This window comes from Pseudoliparis swirei, chromosome 13, assembly GCF_029220125.1.
Source record: "Pseudoliparis swirei isolate HS2019 ecotype Mariana Trench chromosome 13, NWPU_hadal_v1, whole genome shotgun sequence".
Classification (NCBI taxonomy): domain Eukaryota; kingdom Metazoa; phylum Chordata; class Actinopteri; order Perciformes; family Liparidae; genus Pseudoliparis; species Pseudoliparis swirei.
Genome location: NC_079400.1, coordinates 14206036 through 14223632, shown reverse-complemented (window position 1 = coordinate 14223632; position 17597 = coordinate 14206036). Strand labels below are relative to the sequence as shown.

Genomic DNA, 17597 nt, shown 5'->3' with positions numbered 1-17597 from the left:
TAGTCGACCGCGCAGGAGGCGAAGCGGTCGACTAGGAATCAGGAGGGCGTCCTGCTTCAGTCCCCGAGTCCTCCATGTTAAAGTGCCCTTGAGCGACACACTGAACCCTTAAGTATAGTTCTCAAACTGTGGGGTGGAGGTATTACAGGTGGGGGCGCAGGGAAATGCAGATTTAATTTTATTTATTTCAAATTCACATATTTACAAAAGTATAAAGTACACGGACATAGAACTAAGTCAATAATGAACGTGAGGCCAAATGCCTGAACCGGATCATTGCAGCCACGAATGATGATTCAACGTTACACTCATCGGAAATCATTTAGTTTTGCACAGTTTGCAGATTATTGTTGTTTAAAAAAAATATTTAGTGTAAAACTCAGTGAAACTTTTTATTGCCAAATATTTAAATGTATGTAGTTTTTTCACTTATCTTGAAAATATATTCAGTGCAAAACAGGTTAATTGCAGATACAATAAGCCAAATATTAGTTCTTTTTTTGCACAGATATAATTTTATTTGCATTTTTTTGTCTGATGGAGCAATCTGGTTTATTTGAAAGTGATTCCATTTTTTTTTCTTCTATTATTTGTAAAAGCACAGATAGAGAAGCAACATTTTTAATTCAATTAACAATCAGCATGGGCCATTTTGTTACAATTGTGTTGGTGGTGGAGCGTGAACATCTTTCTTCCTACAAAGGGGCGTGACAGAGAAAGTTTGAGAAACACTGGTGTGTGTGTGTGTTTGTGTGTGAACGGGTAAATGTGTTGGAAAATGGCATTGAGTGTTTGGTAAACTATAGAAAATCACTATTTAAATTACATTGACATACTGTTATCATCCTGATGCTGATGTTTCTGCTGGATGTTGTGATGAAAGATGATAACTTCCCTGATTTGTAAAATCTTTCTTCATAATATTACAACCTTGTGTCCAGTGCTTTGTTAATCCTTCAGACTTCTTCATCTCGCTGCCATCAGGGGGGAGTTACAAAAGACTCCCAGCTCCCAGAAGCCTGACAGGGCTTTATCACAATTTAACAGTCAAACATAAAATCAAGATTAAGTGTCAGGAATACAATGTGATATCTGTTCAGGAGCTTTCTATCACGACACATGATCCACATGAGCATGTCGAACGTGGATTAAATAATGTATAAAATATATAGATGTCACTTGTTGTCTTTATTTATATTTCTTATTTGGGGGGGCCTCTATATGTGGTGATGGAGAGTCTATCACAAATCAGAACGAAAAAATATCCTAAAAAGGGCTTTACAGTCTTTACGTTATATGACACCCTCTGTGGTTCAGAGAAAATAAAAACACTTTTAAATTGAGGAAATTTCGGAAAGACTACTAATAACTGCTGTGTGTGCAAACTCCTTTTAATAATTAAATTAAATTAACCCTTTTTATGTATACATATGTGCAGTGTGGATTGAATGGTCCAGTTAAGTCACCATGTCATTGCTGCTGCGGACATCTTTAATCCTGGATCACACAAATCAAATTCACGGATAAAAAAATTAAATTAAATAAACTTCTGGTTGTGATTTTCGTTATCAAACGACAATCATTATTCCGTCTTTATTTAGCAAACGAATCTGATTCATTTGAAATACATTTACTTTCGTTGTCGTTTTAAAGTACGCGTAAATACACCAAGCCATTATTTTGAAATCGTCGGGGGCTCATTTCCGGAATAGCGCATCTCCCTTTGATGCACCGCGCAGGACTTCAGCATCCAGCAGAGATTCAGGCCGCATAGAGCTGAGCAGCTGCATCCTACACAGGTGAGTCAACGAGCAGGATGTCTTCGTGCAACACGAAGCCGCTCCGTGTCTCACACTTAGAGTCAGGAAGAGATTATTATCCACCATATTTATACGAATCATAATATTCAGACGTATGGGCTGATATATTTCGACGTCGGTAATGTGTCACTGACAGCTGCTTCTTCCCGTGACGTCAGGTCTCTACATGTGTGTAAATAATGTGTAATTAAATGTGTGTTTGCCACATGAACCGAGTCGTCACCTAAAGGTGCTCCGAAGCCTGGAAACGAGTCCACCTGCACCTTATTCTAGTGATGGGCCTGGATTCGGACGGGCCCATTACTAGCTAATGCATGGGGGGGGGGGGGCAGAAAAGGGCATAAATATAATAATAGCGTGTCGTTATAAATCATGAATAGGGTCTTTTGCCGTGTGTGAGAGGAGGTGGCAGATGCTCGCGCGCACCCGTCATGGCGCCCTTGAGCAGTGAAGGGCAGAGCCGCAGAGGATGCTGTGACGTCAGCGGCTATATGAATTCTCGCGCGCGTTATCTCGCTTTAAAGACAAGACAACTCAAACAAAGAAGCAGACATGTTTAATATAACGAGGCTGTCTGTCCGCTTGTTGTTTAGAAGCCCTGTATTCAGGCTACAGGCCGCTGGTGGTGCGCGAGCTGTCGTGATGCAGGCCCATCCATCCTCGACCAATCAGCGCCTTTCATTCATTTAGCTTTAGCGTCATCTTGTATGCTGCACAGAAGCTCATGAGTCATGTTTGTACATTCAAATCTGGCTGCTGTCTGATTACTAGCATATATATTGGTTTGTATATGTAATACATATATATATTTTTTTATGGATTATGAAATGTTAAATATTTCTAATTTATATTATCTGACCCGAGATTTTCCACGTTGAATGTCTGCAACACTTATTGTAAAATATTCCAATTGTCAGCATCTAAAGTTTTAGTGTCTTGTTTCCTGTTTTATTTTGAAGTCCTTGTCATTTCCTGTCCCTGATTGGTTCAAGATTCAAGATTCAAGATTCAAGATGTTTTATTTGTCACATACACACACAGGGTGTGCAGTGAAATGAAAGTGGCAATGCTCAGCAGGAATGTGCAAGGGCAACAAGTACACACTATTTACAAATAAAAAACAACACAATATTTACAGGTGTGTGTGTGTGTGTGTGTGTGTGTGTGAGGCATGTTGTGGGGTGTGGGGGTCCTGGGAGGTCGGGTTCACAATCCTGATGGCCTGAGGAAAGAAACCCGTCTCAGTCTCTCTGTTCTTGCAGCGTGACTACGAGGCCTGCCTGCCTGCAGCAGCTGAAACAGTCTGTTGTTGGGGTGGTGAGGATCCTTCATGATCCTGCCGGCTCTGGTTCTGCACCTCCTGATGTACAAGTCCTGCAGGGTGGGGAGTCCAATAGACAGTGCACTACTCTCTGCAGAGCCTTCCTGTCCTGGCGGAGCCAGTTTCCAAACCAGGCTGTGATGCTTCGACGCTCTACAGTAGAGAGGAAGGACTGAAGGATCCTCTGGGAAACTTTAAATTTCCTCAGCTGCCTGAGGTGGTAGAGGCGCTGCCTTGCCTTTCTCACCAGAGTGTCTGTTGACCATGTCAGATCCTGATGACCATGTCAGGACTCCCACTCACCCTCCTCCACAGTAGTCCCGTTAATCCCCAGTGGTGAGCCGTCTCTGTTGTTGTCCCTCCTCAGCCTTAGTTTTGGTGACATTCATGATGAGGCTGTTGTCCTGGCACCAGATGACAGATCAGCAACTTCCTCCAGGTAGGCCTTCTCGTCGTTGTCGGAGATCAGGCCCACCACCACTGTGTCATCCGAAACTTGATGATGGTGTGGAGCTGAACCTGGCCACACAGTCATGTGTGTACAGGGAGTACAGTAGGGGCTGAGGACGAACCTGGGGATCCTGTGTTCAGGGTGAGGGTTTGGAGGTGTGTCTGCCCACCCTGACCACCTGTGGCCTGTGGGCGGTCAGGAAGTCCAGGATCCAAGCACACAGGGGGGTGTTCAGTCCCAGCTCAATCAGCTTGCCGGCCAGTCTGGAGGGGACTATGGTGTTGAAAGCTGAACTATAATCAATGAACAGCAGTCTGACATAGCCCCCCCTCTGGCTGTCCAGATGAGAGAGTGTGGTGTGCAGTACCTGGGAGACAGCATCATCCGTGGATCTGTTTGGGCGATAAGCAAACTGCAGCGGGTCCATGGAGGAAGGGAGGAAGGCGCAGATGTAGTCCTTTATCCTGTAGTCCTGTGTGCAGTCCTGTGTGCAGTCCTGTGCAGTCCTGTGTGCAGTCCTGTGTGCAGTCACCTGTGCCTTCGCTGTGAACTTAAACCCCGTTTGTCTCATCGTTGGTTCGTGCTGTTTAGGTCATGCATTGTTGACCTGTTATTTTATATGACTTAAGAAGATTGTTCTGTCACAACTGTTGTAGCCAGAGAGAGAGCGAGCGAGAGAGACAGGACCCAAACTTTAACTTCAATCTTATTAATTTAGTACAAAACAACAACACGATTTGAGGAAAAACAGGGTTTAAATACACGTTGCAGGTGATTGGACACAGGTGGAACCAATCATGGACAGAGCAGACCATCACAGGGACAGGAAGTGACGGGAAACAGAGGACACGAGAGACGGGAACTTCAAAATAAAACAGGTCACATGACTCATAAACTCCAGACCCTGACACCAATAATATGTTTACTGATGACATATTTACTCGATGTACCTACCTTTCCTCTGAACTACCCTGTAGTCCCCCCCCCCATGCTGGAGCCTCTCCTTTCTGAGGCCTTGCTATTGAGAGGGCTTTTTATTATTGATTGATCAAGACAACTATTTTTTCCGATCAAGCCAAATATTTGATGAGCTGGAACAAGCGAGTGTGTGGCTTGTTTCTGAGGGGCAAAAACAACAACAACAGACCGACGTAGTAGAAGTTCTGGTCAGTACAGACTACTCTAATGGAAATGAAGAGCCAAGTGCGAGAAAGGAGTTGTGATTTAGTGAAGTTGCTGTCATTCGTCCGTCACTTGATACCCAAACACAACGACAGTGTGGTACTCTGTACAGGATGTCATTCTGCACGGTACTGTAGTGTAGTTGTAACAGCACAGCAGGCATGTGCACAGATAGACCCCTAGTGGTGCTCAAGCTCCTCCCCTTTTGCCCTGGATGAGAAAAGTGGCCCTTCTGCTGGAGACACATTTTTTCTTCATTAATTAATTTTTCTTCATTAATAAGTGCGGCGGGGGCTCACGAGCCAATCCCTCCTTCTCCTCCTCACGCAGCCCCCCCCCTCCTTGCAAGTTTATTAATGGATTTTTTCGCTCCTATCATTTTGTAAATGAAAATAAATTGTAATTGTTAATAGAAAACATGTCATTTTGTTGAGCTCTCATGTCTCACGAAACAATGTGTTTCAGGTGTTGCGTAGCAACCAATTACTTGCTAACTTCAAGTGACAGTGATCAATAGATTAATCATTTTGGCGATGGGTGCCCTTTTTTGGGGGGTTGAGCACCTGAACCCCAACATGTCTGTGCACGTGCCTGCAGCACAGTACGTTGTTCTAGCATGTATTGAATAACATGGAACCAAAAGGTTGATGTCCTAGTTGTGTGTCTCTCGCTGCCCCACAGGTGCAGTGTTTCTTCCTTCTAGTCGAGGTGAAGCTTTGCCTCTCGTCATGGGGGAACTGTTCCGCAGCGAGGAGATGACCCTGGCGCAGCTCTTCCTCCAGTCGGAGGCGGCCTACTGCTGCGTCAGTGAGCTGGGAGAGCTGGGCATGGTCCAGTTCAGAGACGTGAGTATACTCATGTGGGGAGAGCAGACAGAATCCAATGAAAGCAGGGGAACACGAGAGGCCCCGGAAGACTTGTGGTGTTGGAGTTGTGGCTGTATTTCCATAATTCTCTTATTTACTTTTTTTTCCCGCCCGCAGCTGAATCCAGACGTGAACGTGTTCCAGCGCAAGTTTGTGAATGAAGTGCGAAGATGTGAAGAGATGGACCGGAAACTGAGTGAGTCACGAGGGGGTTTTAGCCTCAGGCCGCAGGCACAGCGTACCTACATATAACCCAGGTGCATGCTGGTCCTGTACCTGTCTACTCCTATACATAACCCAGGTGCATGCTGGTCCTTTACCTGTCTGCTCCTACATATAACCCAGGTGCATGCTGGTCCTGTACCTATCTACTCCTATACATAACCCAGGTGCATGCTGGTCCTTTACCTGTCTACTCCTACTCATAACCCAGGTGCATGCTGGTCCTGTACCTGTCTACTCCTACACATAACCCAGGTGCATGCTGGTCCTGTACCTGTCTACTCCTATACATAACCCAGGTGCATGCTGGTCCTTTACCTGTCTACTCCTACATATAACCCAGGTGTATGCTGGTCCTGTACCTGTCTACTCCTATACATAACCCAGGTGCATGCTGGTCCTTTACCTGTCTACTCCTACATATAACCCAGGTGTATGCTGGTCCTGTACCTGTCTACTCCTATACATAACCCAGGTGCATGCTGGTCCTGTACCTGTCTACTCCTACTCATAACCCAGGTGCATGCTGGTCCTGTACCTGTCTACTCCTACACATAACCCAGGTGCATGCTGGTCCTGTACCTGTCTACTCCTATACATAACCCAGGTGCATGCTGGTCCTGTACCTGTCTACTCCTATACATAACCCAGGTGCATGCTGGTCCTGTACCTGTCTACTCCTACACATAACCCAGGTGCATGCTGGTCCTGTACCCGTCTACTCCTATACATAACCCAGGTGCATGCTGGTCCTGTACCTGTCTACTCCTACACATAACCCAGGTGCATGCTAGTCCTGTACCTGTCTACTCCTACATACATATAACCAGTGTTCCCCATTAGTGAACAAATTAACAATCAAAAGACAAAATATATCTAAACAACAACAATGAATTAAACTAAACTAAAAACTAATACAACAAAAGCTATTCTAATTTTTCAAAACATCTAAACCTCAATAAACAAACAAGCTGAATGATTAAACAATACTACTCGTCAATAAATAAATAAATAGCTCCAACAAAGTATAATAGATAAGTAACCAACAGTAAAGATATAATAAATATGTAATCCTTAAAAAACTAACAAAAATAAAATGTAATACCTCGGACTGGTTCACATGATGGACATGTGGAGGAGGACATAGAAAATTAGATTAGATTAGATCAAATTAGATAAAATAAGATTAGATCAAATAAGATTAGATATTCCTTTATTAGTCCCACAATGGGGAAATGTCAGGATCACAGCAGCGGGTACACATTAGAGGTTTAATAAAAGATAAAAATAAAACACAAAATACAATGAAAATATTAATAAATATACAGAGGAAGACAAAATATATATATATAAGATAGTAATTAAAGTGTATTGTCAGCAGGTTAAAGTGATCGACTGTGATGTTGACGTTGACGTTGCCTCTCCTCTCTGCTGAACAGGGTTTGTGGAGAAGGAGATCAAGAAAGCGATCATCCCAACTATTGACACGGGAGAGAATCCAGAGGTGCCTTTCCCCAGGGACATGATCGACCTCGAGGTAATCACCATCACTCATCATCTAATCATTGTTGTTGAGAGATTACCTGATTCACTTGTCATATTCCATTAACACCTAAGTTGTGATTGGTCAATACCCTTTGAACTGTAAACAGCTTTGGCCTAAGGGACGGCCTTATAGTAGTATACTTCTGACGTAGGTTTACTCAGTTTTTTGGCTTAAGCAGAACAATATGTTGGTTAGGTTCAGGAAAATGTGTTTTGGGTTCAAATGAGTATGTTTATTTTAAATAATTACACTTCTTCTAACTGGCAAACTAAACTAAGATGACTATCTGGATCCTGTGTGACCCCTCCAACCCATCCACCCTTTAATACAAGCTGGATTCTGATGAATTGTGTGCTCCCCATCAGAATCAGCTCTATTGGCTGAGTATTTACACACATACTGGACACACAGTAGAAACACAAGTATTTCTGTACATCGTGGTTAAGAATACAAGAACATGAGCATCGAATGGACACACTTGTGTCTACACGTCTGTGACGATGAACGAGAGTGTGTGTATTGTGTGTTGATGCTGTTGTTTGTGACCCGCAGGCCACCTTTGAGAAGCTGGAGAATGAGCTGAAAGAAATCAACACCAACCAGGAGGCCCTAAAGAAGAATTTCCTGGAGCTGACTGAGCTCAAGCACATCCTCCGTCACACACAGCAGTTCTTTGATGAGGTTTTGCTTGTTCCTCCCTCTCAGACGTGCACACACAATAGCTGATGGAAACTAGATATCTCTCTCATAATGTCTTTGTAGATGGAGGATCCCAACCTGCTGGAGGAGTCTTCGTCCCTGATGGAGGGCAGTGAGGGGGGCCGTGGGACCCCGCTCAGACTGGGGTGAACGCACATGATCACTATACGATCTGCACGAGACACGTTGCTCTTGAATACATATTTTGGTGTCAAAGTTGTTGTTTTTTGGACTAATTATTTAGGGATTTGTCACGGCGCTATTAGAGTGGACCCAAAAGCAAGACTCAGACAGGAGTAACAAAGAATACTGTCTTTGGTTGGAAACAGGCTGGGTCAAAACCGGGAGATCAGTCGAAGAAGCAAACAAGTCCAAAAAGGGGCGGGGCAGAGAATCAGAGGTCAGGGCAGGCAGGCAAGGTCAGAACAGGCAGGTCAGGAATATACTCTAATAACGCTGGAGAACTTGGCACGAAAACACAAGACAATCTGGCAGAGGACAAGTGGAAGTGAGGGAGCTAAATGAGGGACTAATGAGGGGATGGGCTGCAGGTGAGAAGGGCGTGAGGACCAGGTGAAGGAAATGAGGGGCTAACGAGGGAGTGATCAGAGGCAGGTGAGGGGAGTTGGATTGACGAGATGGTGTGACAGGATGAAAACAACTATTATAAAAAGGAAGGCGTGGAGCTAAACTGTTACAGGGATTAATTTGGAAAAATCAGTCATATTGCCAGAGGGCTGTCAGTATGTCACATTTTCACTGCACAATTATTGGGGACAAAATAATTCACGATAAGGGTATTAGCCGGATATCCATAGAAGCGTTTTAATTTAACTTGTTTATTGTGCGTTCTATCTCTTTTCTGGTTCATAAATTACACTTAAAATACGAGTGTAAGAAGACGGTCACCGTAACTGTGCAGTACAATAACTACTGACTACACCTGTGTTCACCTTGCAATGGCTGCTGGGTAAAGGACCTGTAGCTACTAAATTAGCATTAGCAACCTTTGGCTGCACCTCTCCTCTTTCTGAGCTCGTCTGCTTTGGTCTGTGCAGCTTCGTGGCCGGAGTGATCGGCAGGGAGCGGATCCCGACCTTCGAGAGGATGCTGTGGAGAGTGTGTCGCGGGAACGTCTTCCTGAGGAAGGCAGAGATCGAGGACCCTCTGGAGGACCCCGCCACGGTCCGCACAGATAACACACACAGACGAGAAAGAAGCCCACACAGTGCCATCATTTATATTGTTTACTTATATTAGAAACAGACACCCTGCTGTGGGTTCTGTACGTTTTCTTAAAGCGCCTTTTCTTTCCACAGGGAGACCAAGTCCACAAGTCTGTGTTCATCATCTTCTTCCAAGGTGACCAGCTGAAGAACAGGGTGAAGAAGATCTGTGAGGGGTGGGTGTTACAGAGGAACTTCTCTTCTCATCTCATCTAGGTGGTTTGGCCTTGTGTGGTCACCGTTAAATTTAATCTGAAATTACGTGATATAATCCTGGACATGGCAATGCAAGTTAATTCAATTCAATTCAATTCAGTTTATTTTGTATAGCCCAATATCACAAGTTACAAACTCCCTTCAGAGGGCTTTACAATCTGTACACATTGACATCCCTGACCTTTGACCTCACATCGGATCAGGAACGACTCACAAGAAATAGAAAAAACCCTTTCAGGGGAAAAAAGTGAAGAACCCTTCAGGAGAGCAAGAGAGGAGGATCCCTCTCCAGGATGGACAGAACAATAGATGTCATATGTTAACATTAAAGGGGAACCAATACAGTGTGTTACTTCCAAACCCGAGGAATGTTTAGTCAACAATAGTGAACATGAGCTCCTCTCCTCAAGGCCACAAACCAGAGGAGTCAAAGAGTAGACGACAGAACGTGCAGGACATCTCTCCCAATGCATCGTCTCTTCATGCCCGATGACATCATCACACATTTCACTTTTAGAGCTCTGCCGTTTTTGGGAATGGGCGGGACTGTATCCGGCCACCATTTACCCAGACTAGGAAACAAGGGAACAAGGAGTCATCGTAGACACTCAGTGCGTTTACATGATGGTATAATTCGAATCTTGCTTTAGTCGGACTATGCTATCTTTTGGGTCATCTGCTATTATCCCAATATACATGGCAGTGAGTAATTCGAATCATTGGCCGAAAGCATGTCATATCCGATACGATAGGTGGCGCTGTTTTCATTACAACTCGTGGTGATACAGCCATTTCCGCTTGACCTCTTCACCACCACCAACAACAACCAACAACATCAACATTTCGAGAAAGAACCATGAACTTTAGTATGTTCAACTCCTTCAATACATTAAGCATAAATTCTGTCTGCTCTTCGGTCCAGAGATGTGTGGTGGCTCTTGTGTGCTCCAGGCGTTGTTTGCAGCGCCGCTCCCATAACGCGCACTACGCGCTGCGCGTAGGGCACCAAGTCCTGAGGGGGCTCCACAAAATAGTCAACTAAAAAAATCCTCATAGTTATAATAATTATAATGCCGATATTATTTCAGTCTAGAAATATTAGGCGCCTTTTAGGCATGTATATCACAAAACAGGCAGAACAAGAAATATATTGAATCGCTCAGCACCCTCCCCCCCCTCCCCCCCCGTTAACACTTCTCGGGTCGCATCGCTCTGCCGTGATGCGCCGACACATCCGCGCACACAGATGAGCACACTCTCACTAGCACCCCCCCCCCTGTCGACAACGATCGCCGTGGGTCACTTTCCTATCTCAGGGGGGCATCATGAAGGAGTTATGCTTAGGGCACCAACATGGTTAGCAGCGGTACTGTTTGTTTGTTTTCTGCCGGCCAGGCTCCTGGCAGTGACAACTTATCGTCTCTTTCGACTTCCGGGTCACGACATGGGAGGGAGGGGGGAGGAGGGCGGCGGGATCTCAAGCATGCGCAAAGACGCAAAGTCCAGTTCCTAATCCAATTCACCGTTACATGCCGCGATAGTCGAATTATCAACCGGATCGGATCGAGTTATCCAGGGGTGTTAATCGGATCGTAGTCGGACCGCACATAGTCGCACAAAGGTGTTTACATGAAACGGATAATTCGATTTCAGTCCGACTAAGCCAGTTATTCGAATGCATGTAAACGCACTGACTAGAACATTGTGGCCGCTGCTCTGCATTGTCTTGGACATTTCATTACTTGCTGCTTTGGTTTTGACCTTTTTTGTGGACGGAAGCATTATATGTTTTTGGGGTTGTCCGTCCTCCATCTGTCTGGTGGTCTGAGGTCAAGGTCACTCTGACCTTACGTCCCTCCTATTTTCGGTAACGCAAAATCTCGGGAACGCTTTGAGGGAATTTCCTCAAATGTGGCACAGGCGTCCACGTTGACTCTACTTTGGTGTTCACGGTGACCTCAGGAAACACGCTCATACGCTGAAGACGACAATGTGGTTGACGCCGTTTGTGGGTGATGTCTCCCAGGTTCCGCGCCTCCCTGTACCCGTGTCCAGAGACCCCCCTGGAGAGGAAGGAGATGCTGGCCGGAGTCAACAGTCGTATCGACGACCTCCAGATGGTACGCTTCCCTCACCTCACACACAGAAATCTGCCAAAAGGTTTAAAATGTGAAAAAAAGTGACCGTGAGAGTTATAGAGATGGTGAAGCTTCTGCTTCTGGTTTAGTCCGCAGAGCAGTTCTATTTGTAGTTAATAATTATTTTAAATGGGTCTTTGAACTCTTTGTTCTACCGCTGCTCGCTGAACAATTAGGAATCGGGCAGAAACGTCACACAACAGGATGTTCAGCTTTCCTTTTGAAAATGTATCTTCCGATGAAGCCACAGAAGCCCTCGCCGTGTCGACGGCTGTTTTCTTGCGCATTAGTTCTTCTCTGTGAGGGACCTTCGTCCTGTCTCGTAGTGTTGTGGTTCTATAAAGTTTGCCCTTATTCAGCCTGGAAAGAAAAGTCCTCGTTCTACTTGAGAGGGCTGCTCGGGTCTCCACCTGCCGGCCAATCACAAAGCTCTACAAGCCACTACTCAAGAGCCTTTTAGGTTTACTCAGAAGAGCTGATTCCTGTCTAGAAACAGGACCCGAGTCAAATCAATCAGACTCTACTGCCGATTATTTTAATAATCCATTAATCTGTTGGTTATTTTTTCGATTAATCGATTAATCGGATTTTAAAAGATGGAATTCGTTGCCAACTCTTAATAATTGATTTTTATTGATTTTATTTATTCATTGTCGCAGCCCTAAACTCAATTCAATTCAGTTTATTTTGTATAGCCCATTATCACAAAATACACATTTGCCTCAGAGGGCTTTACAATCTGTACACATAGACATCCCTGACCTTTGACCTCACATCGGATCAGGAAAAACTCCCAAGAAATAGAAAAAACCCTTTCACAGGGTAAAAAGTGAAGAACCCTTCAGGAGAGCAACAGAGGAGGATCCCTCTCCAGGATGGACAGAACAATAGATGTCATGTGACCAGATGAACAATAGATGTCATGTGACCAGAAGGAATCATTACAGAGTTACAACACATTCAATGAGTGACAGAAATTATGAATAGTTGGTAGTAGGCATGGACCACGATCCAGACCTCCATGATCCATCAGGCAGAACTCTACCATTCGTCAACATGTTCACTTCACACATTCCTAATTGTTCATATGACAAAAACATGACAATACACAGATGGAAAGTAGAGAAACACATTTCAGTTCAATAAAAAAAATATATATATTCAAATAAAATACTTTCCAGAACAAATATCCCGTGTTGCCTGGACCAGGATCTGCAGTCTGAAACAAATGTCCCCACGCTGCCACTGCTGCAGGTGCTGAACCAAACCGAGGACCACCGTCAGCGAGTGCTGCAGGCCGCCTCCAAGACCATGCGTGTGTGGTTCATCAAGGTGAGGAAGATGAAGGCCATCTACCACACGCTCAACCTGTGCAACATCGACGTCACGCAGAAGTGTCTGATCGCTGAGGTGTGGTGCCCCGTCTCGGACCTGGACTCCATCCAGTTTGCTCTGCGCAGAGGGACGGTGAGTGTGCTCCTCGCTCTGGTTGTGTACTGTGTGTCCTTGTTTGTGTTGTGCTGCAGTGATGTGATGGGAAACCGTTACCCGTGTGTTTCCCTCCACTGAAAGCTCTCTGTAGCTCTGCTTCACAGCTACAGTGGGCTAAATGCTGCTAGACAGAGCTATATTATGAGACTCTTACACTAGTATTGGCTTTTCTTATTCTGTGATGAAGTAAATATTGTTTCGGCGCTGACGTGCACACGCTGTGTCAACAGAGCACAGAGGACCTGACATAGCAACACACGCAGGGAGAGTGACTTCAGTCTGAGTCCTGTAGAGAGGACCTCTGAAGCCGCGTTCACACCAAAAGCGTTACGAGTTTACCAGCTTGGCTATTTGTGGCTTTTCGCTTCATTCGCGCCTTAGAGGGGGCGGGGCTTATCTCTGTGGCTTTTCTCCGTGGAAACAGTTATCATCTCCTTCATCCACCATGAAGAACTAACCACTAGTTCTGCTTCATGCGTGTTGAGGACATCCCACAAACGTCTGAACATGTAACGCCCTCGTGTTTGGGTTCATAACATTAATATCATATATGTATTTATTAGGGCTGTGAAACGATTAAAATTTTTAATCGGATTAATCACAGGTTTTTGTGGATTAATCATGATTAATCACATATTACCGATATTCTCGGTATATTTTGTGAGAACATAGAGATTTATGACAAAAGACGGATATATACATTTATACATTCTTCTATACAATGGTGCTGCAACTCAGCAGTTATTTAGCAGTTTTCTTCCATATGGAACATTAATACATCTTCATCCTAAACAGAATGTTTAACCCTCCTGTTACTTTTCGGGTCAATTTGACCCCATTCAATGTTTAATGTCGGTGTTCTTTGGGGTCAATTTGACCCCAGGCTGTTTTCACTGTGTCAAACATAGAAGAAATATCAACTTTTTATTTATTTAAAGGGCTATTTAGGTAGTCAACAAACAAACATAAAGTACCTCACACTTAAACTTGGGAAGCAATATTAATTCTAATAATTTTCTGGAGGTTTTAATTGCTGGGGTCAAATTGACCCGAGGGTAAAATATGTTAGTAAATGTAAAGGTAACAGGAGGGTTAAACAGAGCATTTTCTCTTGTTTGTCAACCATTAACTCCACCATGATACAATCTAAAGGTGGACAGATTGATAAGTGACTTTTTTTGCTCGGTCCCGATGCGCGCACGGAGCTCTGTGGCGAGCCAGACGGAGATCGATAAGTGTTAACGCAGCGTAGAGACAGAGATGACATGCTGCTGTGGAGATACGATCAACAACAGGCGTTTAGTTTAATAAAAGAACAAAGGCGTGCTCTAGAGAACATGTCAGGGGCGGGCCAATCTCTTTAATGTCATGCGATCTACCAACACTACGCGCGATCGACTGGCAGGTCGCGATCGGCGTGTTGAGACCCTGATCTACAGGAAGTAAAAGTCGTAACAAGGTTTCCGTAGGTGAACCTGCGGAAGGATCATTACCGATGAACAGACCGTCTGCATGAGAGCGGACAGAGTTCAGATTGAAGTGGTGTATTGGAAGCTCATTTTGCAAGTGACTTTTTTTTCGTCCCGACGACCAACAACAGACGGATTGGAAGCTCATTCTGCGCATGCGTTAAATGCGTAAAAAAAAAAAAAACTAGTTAAACCTGTAATTGGATTAACTGAGTTAACGCGTTATTTTTCACAGCACTAGTATTTATACATGATATCACCCGTAGGTTCACACAGCTCAGTGTCTTTCACCTCTAGTCTGAATGTCTCTTCCAGCTCCACTAGAGCAGCAGTTAGATTCACCAACGGAGGAGCAGCTCATCGCTGATTGGCTTTCGCCACTCGGCGTCGGGCGCAAAGTTTAAATATTTCAACTTGATGCGAAAGAGGCGAATTCGCATCCATCGCAACCACTCGCCTCCGTACGTTGGCTTTGCTTATGGGATCTACTTGCACGAGAAACGCACATTAAGTCTGTATTAAACTCACAAAGTGGACGCTAGGAAGCCTCGTTCAGCAACATAATCTGTCATTTTATTTTCAAACTACACCCCAGTCACCACGAAGATAAACTTGTGTTCTAGTGTTGGTCGTTTTCTTTAGACACTTCTTAGCAGTCACCTTTATTTAGACACGTAAAAGCTTCCAAATGCACGAGAGGATAGCACCGAACAAAACCTGCTCAGTTTGTGTTAAACACAGAAAAATTCATTTCTGGGTTTTAGGAGCACCTTTTGTTAACATAATAATAATAGTTCCTGCACTAAACTGTATTATGTTCAACCAATCAAAGTACAGGAGCATCATTACCAGTCGGTACAAATGCGTCTCCATTGGAGAACAATAGTGGGCGGTATCATTGCAGAGAGTTGTAAAGTACAGCAAAGCCAAACACCAAACATGTCTACATACATTTGAGTTGGACTTGAATCATAATAACAGACGTCCTGCGGTTGTGTGTTATTGGACAGGAGAGGAGCGGCTCCACGGTGCCGTCCATTCTCAACAGGATGCAGACGAAGCAAACTCCCCCGACCTTCAATAAGACCAACAAGTTCACGTCGGGCTTCCAGAACATCGTGGACGCCTACGGCATCGGCAACTACCGGGAGATCAATCCAGGTCCGGTCGTAATATCTCGGTGTTCTATTTGAAAATATCAGCACAGAAACAAACTAGAGTTCGTAAAGATGTTTCGTGCGTAAAGGACTTGACACGCAAAAGAAATAACATTTCGTATTGTTTTTATAGGATGTCAACAATGAGCATGATCTGCAGGTGTGCAAATGCGAGATTCAAATAATGGAAGACCTTATCGGTCACAAGAATATTGTTGGTTAGCTTTGAGGGCTAAAATAAATAAGCTTTAAAGTTGGGACGACGTTATAGATGAAAACAGCTCTTGCGCCTCATCTTTTCTCACCTTCAAACACTGATGACCTTCCTGCAGACAAAAACCTGAAGCCTCCACACGCAGCCCGGGTATCCTTCTTTGTGGAGCACATGTCAGTCTTTTTGTGTGATTCCTCTGATGTGATGTGTTCTGCTCCAGCTCCGTACACCATCATCACCTTCCCCTTCCTGTTCGCGGTGATGTTTGGCGACATGGGTCACGGCGCGCTGATGACCTGCGTCGCCCTCTACCTGGTGATCCGGGAGAGTCGCCTCGCGGCTCAGAAGAGCGACAACGAGGTACACCGAGACGTCAACAAGCCCTGAGTGTACTAAGAGGCTCGCGAGGAGACAGACGCGTATCTATGAGCTGCTGTGTGTGTCCGTAGATGTTCAACATGGTGTTTGCTGGGCGCTACATCATCCTGCTGATGGGGATCTTCTCCATATACACTGGAATCATTTACAACGACTGCTTCTCCAAGTCGCTCAACATGTTCGGCTCTGGGTGGAGCGTCAGGTCCATGTTTGGCCCCAAAGGAGCCAACTGGACGTGAGTCTGAGATGACCCACGTCTTTGAATGTCACTCAGGATTTTTTAGGTTTACTACATATATGATAGATGAAGTTCAGCACCACGCATACGTTTTTGTAAATATGTGCCAATGCAATTTGTCAAAATGAGATATGAAAGGAATAGTTCAACATTTTGGGAAATGCGTATGTTTGGTGTCTTTCTGAGAAAATTAATCACATCTGAGGACATGTCTGTGCGTTAGGAACAGGGCTGGAGTTAGCCTAGCTTAGCATAAACAAAATGCTCGACTTTGGGTAATTAGGAGCCATATATTGGCGATCAGAGCCAGGTGCTGTCACAGTGCGGGTGGCATGCTAGCCAACGGAGAACTGGGTTCATGGATGAACTGTTATTCAAATAATGCACTGTGTTGTATTTAAAATTGTTCCACTGCGTGGAAAAGACCCTGAAGGCCACGCTGGCGACAAACTGCGTCATCGCACTACGATACTCGATGTGTCTAAACTGTATTGCTGGTGGTTGTTTACAATCTGCTTCCTTTTTAAAACATGGATTCATTTCCTGTGGATCTGTCCTAGGTTTGAGACACTCAATTCCAATAAAGTTCTGCAGTTGGACCCGGCGGTTCCTGGTGTATTCAACGGGCCGTATCCACTCGGAATTGACCCGGTAAAATATGTACACTCCCTAGAAAAGATAGATGGATAGATAGATAGATAGATGGAAAGATGGATAGAATTGGTTGGTTGGATGGTTGGTTGGACGGATGGTTGGTTGGATGGTTAGTTGGATGGATGGATGGATAGTTGGTTGGATGGATGAATGGTTGGATGGATGGTTAGATGGATGGTTGAGTGGATAGATAGTTGGATGGATAGTTGGTTGGATGGATGGTTGGTTGGATGGTTGGGTGAATGGATGGTTGGATGGATAGATAGATGGATAGGTGTATGGTTGGTTGAATGGACGACGTTAGTAGAT

General features: G+C 44.6%; 1 protein-coding gene across 2 annotated transcripts in view; it reads left to right on the top strand.

Annotated features, from left to right (window-relative positions):
• The first annotated feature begins 1721 nt into the window (after nt 1-1721).
• The window catches only part of LOC130203277 (V-type proton ATPase 116 kDa subunit a 1-like), a 38302-nt gene continuing 22426 nt past the window's right edge, over nt 1722-17597 (top strand). For both annotated transcript variants that reach the window (XM_056429296.1, XM_056429295.1), the window contains exons 1-14: nt 1722-1799; nt 5456-5619; nt 5758-5836; nt 7302-7399; nt 7961-8089; nt 8171-8253; nt 9166-9292; nt 9427-9509; nt 11576-11669; nt 12942-13154; nt 15658-15808; nt 16239-16378; nt 16468-16631; nt 17195-17285. In XM_056429296.1, coding sequence (XP_056285271.1) covers nt 5503-5619; nt 5758-5836; nt 7302-7399; nt 7961-8089; nt 8171-8253; nt 9166-9292; nt 9427-9509; nt 11576-11669; nt 12942-13154; nt 15658-15808; nt 16239-16378; nt 16468-16631; nt 17195-17285 — 1569 coding nt within the window. In that variant the 5' untranslated portion in view covers nt 1722-1799; nt 5456-5502. The remainder of the gene's footprint in view (nt 1800-5455; nt 5620-5757; nt 5837-7301; nt 7400-7960; nt 8090-8170; nt 8254-9165; nt 9293-9426; nt 9510-11575; nt 11670-12941; nt 13155-15657; nt 15809-16238; nt 16379-16467; nt 16632-17194; nt 17286-17597) is intronic.